A 13,627-nucleotide genomic window follows, 5' to 3' on the forward strand; every position below is an offset into this window, starting at 1 on the left:
GAAATCATCCGAAGAGCCATGAGATCATTGGAAGAATTAGAGCAAGAGAGAGTGGCCAAAGCAGAAATGAAGAAGCAACTAGCAGGGAGGGTGTTAGGCTCAGGGGAATATGGAAGTGGCACTGGTTCTACTTCAGCATCAATGTCTACAACCAACTCTGTAGTTGCCTCATCATTTTTTGTTCCTAGAACCACGCCCGGTTCACAACCATCTATCACTTCAATGCTTAAAAAAAATGAGAAAGAACAAGCTGACAAGTTGTTGGGCAAGTCTTTCCTTTGGAGTGATATTCTTTTCAGCTTTGTAAGGAATAATCCATTTTTCCAGCCTGTTGTTGATGCTATTGCAACTGTTGGCCCAGAGTACAAAATCCATTCTTATGATGACTTTAGAGGCCACATTCTTCAAGATGAAAAGGTTGACTTCACCAAAAGATTGGAGGAGTTTAGGGCATCATGGGCACAAACAGGATGCATTGTGATGTCAGATGGTTGGACCGACCAAAAGGGGAGAACCCTTATAAACTTCTTTGTTAGTTGTCCCAAGGGGATAATGTTTATGAAATCTGTTGATGCATTTTCTCATATCAAAGATGCAAAAATTTTATGTGATTTGCTGGATGTGTTTATTTTGGAGGTGGGTGCAGAACATGTTGTCCAAGTCATAACGGACAATGCTGCAAATTATGTTGCTGTTGGCATGATGTTTATGGAGAGGCATCCTACTTTATTTTGGACACCTTGTGCTGCACATTGTATTGATTTGATGTTGGAGGAGATAGGAAAAATTTCCTTTGTCAAAGATATTGTTGACTCATAAAAAAACATTACAAAATTTATATATAAATGCATGTGCTTAGCTTGATGAGAAAATTCACCGACAACAAGGAGTTGGTGCGCCCCGCCATTACACGGTTTGCCACCAGTTTCATATCTCTTGAATTCTATGTGGGATGTGAAGAGAAGTTTTCTTTCAGATCAATGGCGTGATTTGACTGTGAGTTGCAAACTAGAGGGAGAGGTCGTATGTAGATTAGTTTCATACCAGGAAGACTTCTGGGCAGGAGTGCAGGAGGTGTGCACTGTTACTGAACCTTTGGTAAAGGTTTTTCGATTAGTTGATGGTGAGAAGCCTGCAATGGGCTATTTGTATGAGGCCATGGACAGGGCCAAAGAATCCATTCGGGCCTACTATGATGATAAGGGAGATGAGGGGTTTCAGAAACAACTCCTCCTATGGGAAGTGATTGATGAACGATGGAACAACACACTCCATCGTCCCATTCATGCTGCAGGGATCTACTTGAACCCCGCATTTTTTTACCCATGTGGGTTCATATTTGATGTTGAGATCATGGATGGATTCTTAACCTGTGTTTAGAGGATGGTGCGATCTCCAGCAGAACGTGCAGAAATCTCCAAAGAAATCGAGATATATAGGACGACAGGTGGCACGTTTGGCTTTGAGATGGCTGTGACTGATAGGACAACTAAAATTCCAAGTATTTTTTAGTTTGTTTCAAATTTGATTGTCTCTTCAAGTTCATAACTTCATATTTTGCTTCAACTTTCAAATTTCATTTTTTTCTTATGTTTATTTTATTTGTAATTTTGTTGTAGATGCGTGGTGGAGAATCTATGGTGCCAGAGTACCCCATCTGAAAAAGCTTGCCATTCGAATTCTCAGCCAAACATGTAACTCCTCAGGATGCGAGCACAACTGGAGTGTATTTGAAAAAATACACAACAAGAAGCGCAATAGGTCAAACTTAAAACTTAAGATATTGCAAATTTCCAATTAATTTTTTGAATTCATTGAACAATATTTTTTTTATAATTATTATTTTATGATCTTTGTACAGGTTGGAGTCCCAACGACTTAATGACATGGTCTACGTCTACTACAGTCTTCGATTGTGGGTGAAGCAACTTGAGAGGATACTTGATATAGAGGCCATCTCGTTGGATGGGATTGATACCACTGTTGCATGGAGGGTTGAGGCTGAGAGGCCTCTCATGGAGTCTGCCGATGATTGGTTAGAGTAGGAGGTAGTGGAAGGCGTAGAGGGGGAGGAGGAGGAGGAGGAGGAGGAGGAGCAACAGGAGGAGGAGGTGACACCACCTACCCGGGCTACCTCTGCCACTAGTAGAGGACGTGGTCTACCTCCTCTAGCTCCTACTTCTTCAGGTTCTAGAGCACAGCAGAGTCCACTACCAACTCCACCGGCATCTACATCTAGAGGGAAAGGGAAAGCTATTGCATTTTCTCGCAAGAGGGGCAGAGGAAATCAGTAGTATTAGACTTTAGTTATTTGGTTCATTTCATTGTATATGACATTATGACTCATGATATGAGATACATTATTATATTTTTGTTGATATTTTGAGGCTGAGTTGGGACTTAGGAGTCAGGACTTACTATTCAAGACATGATTCACTGTTATGTGTGATGTAGCACTAGAAATGATATTACACATCTTATATATTAGTTCTTTTTATCATATTTATGTGTCAATGTATTTATTTTATGTTGTAGATGCTTTAGATATTAAAAAAATTGAAAAAAAAAGAATATTCTTGTATTTTACGATTTTTTCCGATTTTTTCCCTCGCCGATATTATCCCGATAATGATTTTTGCAACATTGGATCACAGATCAGTACACCAGTGTTCTTGACGTGGTTAAAACCCTAAAAGAGGGAAACAGTCCACGCGCTGAGCCAACGCGGCCACTTCAGGGAATTTATTAATATAAAAGAAAGAAAATTTACATAAGCTTCTCTCATGGACGGTCACCTTAGAAATGACCCTCCATGCTCTTTAAATAGAGATCATGGACCAATCAGGTGTTAAACCACGGATCAAGCGTCGATAATACCAAGGAGAGAATGAACTGTCGGATCACTTCATGTCTTGAACATATTGTGACCATCGGATTATAAGTTACAAAAAGTACATACTAAAGAAACACATTTTACCTAACTATACACTAGACCAAGGTATACTTAACTATTTCCTATGTGTCGGAATATCCTAACAAGCTCACTATTGAAACTCTATTGAAAATCTCTCGGCAGCTGCTCTACTTCAGAAAATCGATTCTCTGAATTGTGTGTGTGTGTGTGTTCTCCAAGTGCCCATCAAGCGTTCTCTTATAATCCTCTCGCTGATCAATCAACGACTCGGATTAGATTCTAATCAATGGCTAGGATCATATTGACTTGATATCCGCCTTCTTCTAGAAGTTACACCCATAGTTTAGATTAATACCTATTAATTATTTTAATTTCCTAAGTTTAGACTTAGGGTCCTATTAAAAATAATTAATTATTTTAATAAAAGTGTCTCCAGGTGGAATTTCCCAAAATGATTTCTGGGTATTGGAGAATGCATGTGTCTAAGCGTCCCTGCAAATTTTGAGACTTAGAGCACATTCGATGCTACCAGAAATCAACAAAGAGGTGTTTGGTTGGTGCAAATGGTGGAGGAATGTGGCATATCATCATTTATCGAGCAAAATTAGGTATGTTGGTTGGCTGGCTGTCCAAAGTAAGAGAAAAGTTTTCTCCTATGGGTTTACCTACTTTTGGTTGCTAACAATGAGCATCCTTGTATTTCCCTCATAGGTTGCACCTTATGGATTAGGGATTTTATGATTAAGTACAAGTTGGGAGGTAACATGACACATCCTCAAAGTGGGCTAAGTCATCTTGCTTGTTAACCTCCAATATGTGCCAATCCGTCAACTAAAACCTCAAAAGAACTGCCAACGACCTCCTTCATGTAATGGGCTCTCTCACCAAAGTGGATGTCCCATCATAGGTACAAGAGAAGGTGTGCAAAAACCAAGTAAAACCATCTCAGATGTGGCATGTGTGACTCCTCGAGAAAGCTGCCCCATTAAAGTAGTCTGAAATAGCTTGTGTGTTCTCCAAGGTGCAACTAATCCTCAACAAGGGTTCAAACAAGCATGTCCACAAGAGTAAGGGGTCAAACTATCTACCATATCATGAATCCATGTGTAATGAAGTAAACATCACAATGAAATAGGGGATGGACCCATCCAATCAAGTCAAAATTCACTGTAATGTGCCATATGCCTCAATATGTGATCCATTTGGATGGACACTCCACCTAGTCAAGCCTTAATATCCATGATGGACATGCCCAAGTGTGAAAAGTAGCTAAATATGTTAGGGAGCTCCATATGCAAGCAAAGAAAGAGGTCAAAAGGAAGTCAAAGTGCCATTAAGCCACTGATCTTCCACATGTGTGCATTGGGTGAGCCTTCCATCTAGGGTCACAATATATGTCATGACTCATATCAACATGAAATATGTGCTAAATAGTAAATACAACCAAAACAGTGAAACTCCTAGGACTCTCACACATTGAAATCTCTATCCTAGGAAACCACCATAAAACCCCCAAAACTTGCTGGAACAATGTGAAAGTGAAGATCATGCTAGGTTCTCTACCCCCATACATCATCACAGTGTTGATAGATAAAATAATTCTTGTGCTTAGTAATAATCCACTACTGAAATCCTGGTAATGTTCTTGGGGCATAAGCAAATCACTCAGCACTAACTACTTTCCTCTAGACATCACACACCCATCAGTGATATAGTGGTCATTAATACCAAAAGGATAATCCTAAGGAAAGTGTGTGCACCCATATAGTAACCTCACTTATGTCCACTGGTGAATTAATGCAACTAAGAAATATATGTTCTGTGCCATTGGGTTGTGATAAAAATCAGGGTTGGAATCTCATGCAATATGAGGGTTGATATGATGCAAAATTACATCGTCCATTCAGGCCAAGTGGTTGTCCAAGTGAATATTTTATCAACAATATTCCATCTCTACCAGAAATCAGGGAAGATTTCCCCTTTGTGGGGAGGAATTGGTGAGACTGAGTCGAGTAAATATGATATATTTGTAGTTTTCTATTTTGTACTTGACTACACTGTACTTCATCTTTAATCTTTAGGGTGACTTAGTTTACCTTGATTACTCTCTCACTTTATTGTATTTTACTGGAGACATAATCATCTTTGATACTCTTACACAATTTTCTACTCTATATGTAGCAATGTTATCATAATTGGACCAGTTTTGACAAAACCAGCTGGTCTGATTGGTTCTGGGGTCATATTAGTCTGGTTAAAGATTCAAACTTGAATGAACCATAAATGCCAAAACCGGCAGGTTCTGTACGTTATTGTACAACTGACAATGGGGACAACTTAAAGTTAAAAAAATAAAAATAAGAAAGGTGGAACACTAAACATCATGAGGTCCGCACCCTCCATTTTACTCATAATTCATCTGATCAATTTTGGAATTTTTGAGTGGAGTTTTGCTGGGCTGATTTGGAGAGCTGATTGAAGGACTGATTTAAATAAAATTGGAGTCCCATTTTTGAGTCTAGTCATGTTGAGGATGTAGATGATAAGGCTCTGGATGATTCTCTCAAATGATTAGATTGTAGAGTCTAGACTGTAGTTATTAATTCGTACTATGCTTATTTTTTGGACTCCAGAGGCCATTTATAGCCTCTTTGTTGATGTACATTGGTTCAGATATGGACTGCACTTGCTCCTGTTTTGGTTATTTGCACCCTTGCTATATACATGGGAAATTTCACATAGTTGTGTATAATGGTTTGTATTCACATTGGAGGCACATGAATATATATTGTTTGTTCAAGTTGAATATTTTATATTATTTTTGGTTGCTTGGTTTTGTGGTTCAGTTTTGTTCTGGTTTTTGTTTGGGGTCGACCTGCTTGATTGCTGGTTTGGTTTCGATAACATTGATATATTGTAATACAAATAAAGGTACAGTGTATGTACACTTCTGGCAATCTTCTCTCATACTTGCCTACTTGCTCTCTTGTGCTTTCTTTGTCAGTATCATGTATTGTTGGTTTTGTGCTCATATCAGTAATTACTCTATCTAATAGTGTTTCCTATTTCCTACCTTTCTTTCCACAGCAGCAATGATTTAGGCAGGACTTGGTGTTGGGATAAAAACAGGTTTATCACATATGTTCTGTTTTGCTCATATCTCTCGTCAGTGGTCATTAATATGCATGTAACTTAATATGCTCTATCTCTCTTTGGGATAACAAACTTTTCCTCTGCGAGTATGTTTTCCTTGGAAATGAAGCATATATTAGCACTGCTTTCTGTTAGATGCAACTTCATGGATCTTCACACTCTCATGATTTGTTTTTATTTGGCTACCAGCCAGAAATGACAGGCCATAGCCCATATTTCTTTTTTTGGCTGCTGGCCAGAGATGAATCGTCGCAGGCCAAATAAAAGTGTCCACCAGCCAGTGGATTGACCTTTGATTGTGATACCACTTGGAAGAGAAGTTCTGTAGGACAACATGTTGAAAGACAATATTGATAAACACTATAAATATGTTGATAAATAATTGAAGGATGTTACTTTGATGATAGACAATCGAATGGCTTGATATAAATAGAATGTAAGAAAATGGGTTGAGAAGACGCATCTTTACAGTATCACATGACTGTTATTTATTATTTATATCGTATATTTCATAAGATGCATAACAAATTTATGTGAATGTTTCCACTGCATTCTGAGATCTGTTTTTTATTAGGTGCTTTTCTCTTGCATTTGTGAATTTTCCTGATTTCTTTTATTTTTCCTCAACAGAAGGTTGATGTTTGTCTGTTGCTTCTTTGAATTTTCCTAATTTCTGTTTTATTTTTTTCTCAACAGAAGGCTGCTGTTTCAAAGGCTTTAAGTTCAGGCAGTGTGTTTCTGTTACATGGGCCACCTGGAACTGGAAAGACCACAGCTGTGGTGGAAATAATACTGCAGGAAGTGAAGCGTGGATCCAAGGTTCTTGCGTGTGCTGCCTCTAATGTTGCTGTTGACAATATTGTGGAGAGGCTTGCCAATTATAGGTAGTTCTAATTTACATTTTTCCGCTTTGAAAAATTTATGCTTCAAATTTTGATGGTTAACTGAAATGAAGTCTTATGATAGGATGGTTACTATATTTGGTTTGATTTTTTCCAGTATGTTCTTTAAGCCACTATTCTAGAAATATAGGTTAATTCCAAATGCTGGGTAGTAGGCCTATAGTTATAGAGAATAGATGTAATGTTCCTTCCTAAATTTTCATAATGTTTGGAAAATAAATTTTTGACAATTTTGATTAATACTAGCTCAAGGCAAATTTTGGTGGAAAACATAGGAGAAACACTTTATTGGTATGCTAGTGGAATATGGGGCCCACATGAAGTACACACTTGGGGAAGAAGGAATTCATATTCTTTGAGGCAAATCGAATTGGTTGAGGGATCCACAAGGAATGCATAGCCAACAATTATAAAAGGAAGTAATGGGGGTGCAATAGGGGTCTTTTGTCTATATGAAAATCGAATTTGCCTTAGCTGTTCGGCTGAGACAATATTGTGTTGTTTAGCACAAGAGCTTCCCAAGGAAAGAAGGTCAACCTTTCTTTGGTGGACTTTGAGTGACACCGAATGAAGACTTTCTTTCATCATTGAGACTAGAAGAAGCATTAGCTACAGATCCCACACATTTATGGGGGTAGAGCACACAGTTTGGGAGCCACCACTACGTAGAGGGAGAAGTCACTTGTTGTTTGTGGAGCAGTGCTGTCGGGGAATTGACTGGAGAAGCTACATGAGTGTTCTTTCATCATTTTCAGGAGTGTGGAGGGCAGGTACAACCAAGAGGACAAGCCTACACGCAGTTCTCATTTCCTCATACACAAGACTACGTCATCTCCTGCATGACTGCCTAATCATTGGAGTGAGACTCTTTTGGGGAACATCATCCAGGGGAGTTTGGAGCTAGGGTGTTGGGAAATCATTTGGAGGGCCGTTTGAGGAGGATTGTTTTAGTTGGGAGAGCAGAAATTGACAAGATCAGTCACAGTAACATAATTCGAAATTGGAGGAGGGCCAAGTTGTGAAGGGTCAAATTTTGAAGGTTGGAACCAAGGGAAACCCTTTCTGGGGTTTATTGGGTTTTGGGCAAGGAGCACACTCCTAATTTTATAGAATTTTCTGGGCACTCTAGAGTGGGCCAATTAAGGGGCGAAGTCAGGAAACAATGCAGTTTTGGCAATGTTCCACCAAGACTCTAGTCGGGAGACGCACAAGGGGGACGTGTGGGAGTACCCTCAGATTTTAGGCAAATTTCGGGGGTGCAGGGGGACGTCGGGGTATATAATATATATATATATATATATATATATATATATATAGATAGATAGACAATTCAAGTTCATAGTCATTGTTCAATAATGAAAGGATAAATATTAAATATACTAATAGTAGTATGGATACCAATACATTGAAATTGAAATTTGATACACACAAAATTTAAATTCATAATTGAATTAAATAATGACATACATTGATCCATTCTCATCATTCATTTTGATACATACATCATTGAAATGACATACTCATTATTCATCCATACCATGAGATTGAATAAAAAATTCAATAATGAAATATTCAAATACGTTGATCCATATCATTCATCATTCTACAATCTACATTGATTTAAAAATTAAACTCATCATTCATCATTCTAGAATCTAAATTGAAAGCAAAACTTACTATTATATTACCATAGACTATATATTAGATCCTGAAGTTTTGATGGGGGACTCCCAGACGCACCCCTTTTGGGGAGTCTCGTCGCCCACACTGGGGAAACACACCTCTTTGCATCTCCCCAAGGCTCCCCAAAAAGGGTGTGTGGGGAAACACACCCCCAGTAGACTCCCTGTCTCGGGTGCATGGGGTGTGAGGGGTGCGTGCACCCGACCCTGGGGGATGCGTCCCCGTGGAACACTGAGTTTTGGAGCAACAACACAATTTTCTGGAGGAGCTTGCTATTGTAGCTGTTGGGCTTTCTTGTATTCATCACTTGGTGCTTGTAACTTGCCTTGTGCAAGCCTAAGTGCATTTTCTCCAACTCATTTGTACCACAACAACTATTATTAATATAATTTTGACCAGTTTGTGAATTTGGAGAAATTTTTGGTTTATGTGTATGCATTTTTGAAAATTTCTATGTTGCTATCTTTGCATGTCTTTGTTATCATTGTAAAATTTCCATTAGGAATATTACAGTGGTATCAGAGCATGTTCTTGGCTAAGGTGGGGAACAAGAGCAGGTGATGCCACCGAGATACTAAGGACTGGTTTTCCATAGAGGTCGTGGTAGAGGCAGAGGCATGGGTCGAGGTAGATAAGAGAACCCAAACCCATTTTTAGACACTAAAGTGGAGAATATTAGAGGCAGGATGGACAACCAAGAAGAGAATGAGCAGCCTATGCAGAGGAACAGATACCAGGTGTTAGAAGCGCTGCTAAGGACAAACCAATAGATGATGAGGCAAGGGCAACTGATGATGGACATCATGCAACAGGTGATTGTGAAAATTTAGAGACCTAAATTTCCACTGCATCAACTGATTAAGTTTCTTCTATTTGTCAAATAACTGAACAAATTATTTACTTTGTGCTATGGTAAATATTGAAACCAATACACTGTAGCCTCCACTAATTAAGTTATATGCGGAAACAAGAACTGAGCAAGAAAGAAATAGCACACACAAGTGACACCGTTATTTTTGGACAAATGTCCCCAGAAAAACCCAATGCGGGAAAACCGGTGCAGCAGCTGAGGGTTTTAATTATTATGTAGTAGTAAATTTGAGTACAATTCGTTGGATGCCAAGCTAGTTATCCGATACAGAGAGAAAATAGCAAAAAGGTTAGTGAGAGAAATCTCACACTGTTTTGGGAGATTTGATTTTGATTAGGGGCTTGCTGACTGGCCCTACGCTACCTCTGCGTAGCTTCTGCATCAACCCTATGCAGAACTGTGTCACTCTGGTTGGGCTTTACTTCATTCCCTCTGCTGACCTCCTGCTGACTGGAAATTCGATCTCCAGGCCTTCCGGTCTCACACCCCGACTTCCTACACTAAATCTCGTCTCTCCTAGTTGGAATTCGAACTCCCTCTAAAGCTCTATGTTGCTTTTGCGTGGCACTGTGCTGCCTCACTGAACTGCTCTTTGCCTTCTTTGCCTTGCACTTCCTGGATCTGGAAAGCTTCCTCGAGTATACTATCCCCGCCCCTCACTGCACGAAATCACCTTGATCTTCTCTCTAGCAACCACTGCTTTGCCCTCTCTGAGAAATTCGATCTCTTGATCTCTTTCTGATGTGTTTTCCAAATGCCCATTGAAGTCCTTCTTATAATCCTCTAGTTGAGTAATCAATGATGCAGATTAGATTCTAATCAATGGGTCAGATCATTTGGACTTGATCTCTGTCTTCTTCTAGAAGTTTCACCCTCTGTTTGATTAATACCCTTTAATTATTTTAATTTCCTAAGTTTAGACTTAGGCACCCATTAAAAATAATTAATTATTTTAATAAAAATGTCTCTGGTTGGAATTTCCCAAAATGATTTCTGGGTATTGTGGAATACATGTGTCCTAGCCTCTTTGCAATTTTTGAGGCTTAGAGCACATACGATGCTACCAGAAATCAACACTGCCTCTTAGTGAGGAATGTGCTCTAATAATGCAACCTGCTGAAGCATCACTCTAACTCTGAAAAATCTCCCTCTGCATTGCTGATGTTTGACATCACTGCCCATCAACTACTGCGCAAATGCTGTATCTGTACTGCTGTTGGCCCTGTCACTGCCAACACTGCATTTGTACTGCAATTCCCTCTCAAATTCAGCATCCGTGCTGCTGCTGACCCTGCCACTGCCAACACTGCATTTGCATTGCAACCTTCTCTAACTACTGTTGCTACTGCATGAACAATGGAAAAGCATCCAAAATTACTGAACAGGTGTTCAACATGATCCATCTATTGCTGGAGTTTTGACTGCTGCTAGTCTCTGCGCTGACCCTCTGAAGCCTCTGCGTTGCTGTTGACTCTGCACTGTGCCAACTGCACTGCTGCCAACTTTGCTCTGCGCTGCTCAGTCTCTGGTACTCCTAGCCACTGCAACTGTCACTCTGACACTCCTTTGCATCAACTGATCTTGGTCCATCCTGCTACTTCTGATATGGGCTCCTGTAGCAAGGTATTGATCCAAGAGGTGGACTCCTCAAGGATCCTGCCCATCTATAGTTCTTTCGAACTACAGTACTAGATCACCCCACCTCTCCCCTGGAGGTATCTGGGCAATCATGGAAAACTCCTCCTCGATCTTTGCGGATGCAGCCTTCGGATCATGCTTCTCGTCTTTGTCCTTCTTGAGAGGACACTGTGTAGCGTAGTGACCAAATTCACCACACTGGAAACATTTGATCTTTGAGATGTCCTTCTTCTGCCTATGCTGTTCTTGCTGCCCCTTAGATGCAAGGGTTGCCTTTTCTTCCTCCTCCTTGGGTTTCGGCCCATAACTGCTGTGGCTATCAAGTTTCCACTTGACTAAGTCTCTCCTCATCTCTTTTGGGCAAGTAAATATTGCATATTGTACTGTCTCTCTCTTTGCTGAACTTTTGAAGAATAATAAGAAGAATTGATCAAAGGGTTTCCTCACACTGGGGTTTGTCCCTGGCTAGCGCCATATTTTGTGTCCTCTTGTCCTGGCTTGTCTTCTACTATTTTATTTATGTTCTATCTGCATTTACTGTCATGTTAATGTGATTGCTAATCTGGAAATTGATATTGGGCTAATAAGAAATTTGAAGTAAATTATGGCCATTTTCATGTTTCCCAAGGTACTTCATAGATCCCAATACATAGGGCTACCAGGTCCAAAATTCAACAAGGGCTCAATTTGTTCAGCATGATGCATACTTGACATGCCACATTGAAATTTTGGCACAAGAAGTTTTATTCAAACAAAATTCAGTATGTAAAGTGGGATGTGAGCATAGTAATGGTTAAAATTGTGATGTTCTATGCTGTAACAATTACTTATTCCAAAACTTCTTTTTGCTGTAATATTAGTTAAACAATTGTAGATAGAACATAAACCAAATGCACAATTGAAGACAACCAAGAACAATATAAGACACAAAGAATTTAGGTCCAATGCCCAGGGCAAAATGTAACCAGATTCTTCTTCTATTAGATATCAATTGTTCAACAGAGATACAAAGTACAGTGAGAGATCAAGAGAATGAGTAAGTTCACCCAAATATGAACAAGCTGTAGCATGAAAATCACTGGTAGCAACAACTGATGCAAATACTGAATCAACCTTCAAGTTCTGCTCTTACTTTCCAAGTCTCTCTCTCTCACAATCTTCTTCAAGTCTCTCCAACTCTCTCACTCTCAAGTTCAAATCCTTTTTTCACAATGCATAAGTAGTGAGAATGAGATGATATGAGATACATATATAGGAGGAGCAACAAATTCTGGTCATAAAGAAGGAGCAATACGCATGCCTTGAGGAGTTACATATGCCATTTAGGGAGGTACACATGCCTTTGTAACTCATGCCATTAAGGAGGTATGCATGCCTTTGTAACTCATGCCATTAAGGAGGTGTAAGAGGAATCTTTTATGACATGCTTTTATTGTGAGTAAGAGGAATATGCCATGTCTTAATGAGTGCGTAAGAGAGAGAGAGTAACGTTTGCATTAATGAAAGCATAAGAGAATCTTTTATGACAAGACTTTAATGAGAGAAACATATCCATTAAGAGAGAGAGAGTTACAATGTGCTATGTGAGACTGTTAATTTTAGATAACAATGGTATGTTCTATGCTTGCAACAATTACTTCAATGACCTTTTATTAGCCCAATGAAATTTTCCACTTGTTTTTCCAATAGCAATCACATTAATCATTAATCAGATTGATAGTAGCTGAAGATAGAACATAAATAATAAATGTAGAAGACAAGCCTAGACAAGAGCACACAAGAATTTGGCTCAAGCCAAAGAAAAACCCCAAGATGGGGAAAACCCTTGATCAATTCTTCTGATTATAAATATCAAATGCTTAGCAGAGAGAGAGAACAATAATACAAAGTCAAAGTCAAAATTGACTTTCCAATTGATGATCCAATACCACTGTCTAAAACAACCCAATCAAATCTGCAATTCTGCTCTTAGTCAACAACAGTGAAATTTTGCCCTAACCAGTGGTCAACGGTGGTCAATGTAGCAGCAAAATGGTGCACTTGGATCTTGATCAAACACAGTCAAATTTGGCCTTCCTCGCTGGTCAATGTCGGCGCAAAACAATCAACAAATCAGTAGTCAAACTTGGTCAATTTGAAGTCAACCCTATAGTCAAACAGGCTTGTGGTCAATGCAGGTCAAAGTGCCCAGAAATCCTCTTGTGCCAGTCCATGCTGCCTACCCAAACAAAATTATTCCTCCAAAAATCGCAGTCAAAACAGGTCAAAGGAGCGTTGGTCAACGCTGGTCAAACTTAGCTGAAACAAAAAGTCAACACCCATTCAAACCAGCTCCTGAAATCCGCACGTGAGAGAGAAATAGGCTGCTTGCAATTTATATTATCCAATCAAATGAGGAGAGAGAAGATATGATGAGTTGTGATGATGCCAAATGAGGTTTTAGGTCAGTCTTATTTATATGAGTCA

General features: G+C 39.3%; 1 protein-coding gene across 2 annotated transcripts in view; it reads left to right on the plus strand.

The window, feature by feature from the left end:
* The window catches only part of LOC149153397 (DNA-binding protein), a 413,454-nt gene that overhangs the window by 146,098 nt on the left and 253,729 nt on the right, over window positions 1-13,627 (plus strand). For both annotated transcript variants that reach the window (XM_089442331.1, XM_089442330.1), the window contains exon 7: window positions 6,764-6,951. In XM_089442331.1, the coding sequence (XP_089298457.1) occupies window positions 6,764-6,951 (188 nt within the window). The remainder of the gene's footprint in view (window positions 1-6,763; window positions 6,952-13,627) is intronic.

The sequence above is a fragment of the Pinus tabuliformis genome, chromosome 9 (assembly GCF_031772625.1).
Source record: "Pinus tabuliformis cultivar Carrire ecotype Pingquan chromosome 9, CPIR1, whole genome shotgun sequence".
NCBI classification, from domain to species: Eukaryota; Viridiplantae; Streptophyta; class Pinopsida; order Pinales; family Pinaceae; genus Pinus; species Pinus tabuliformis.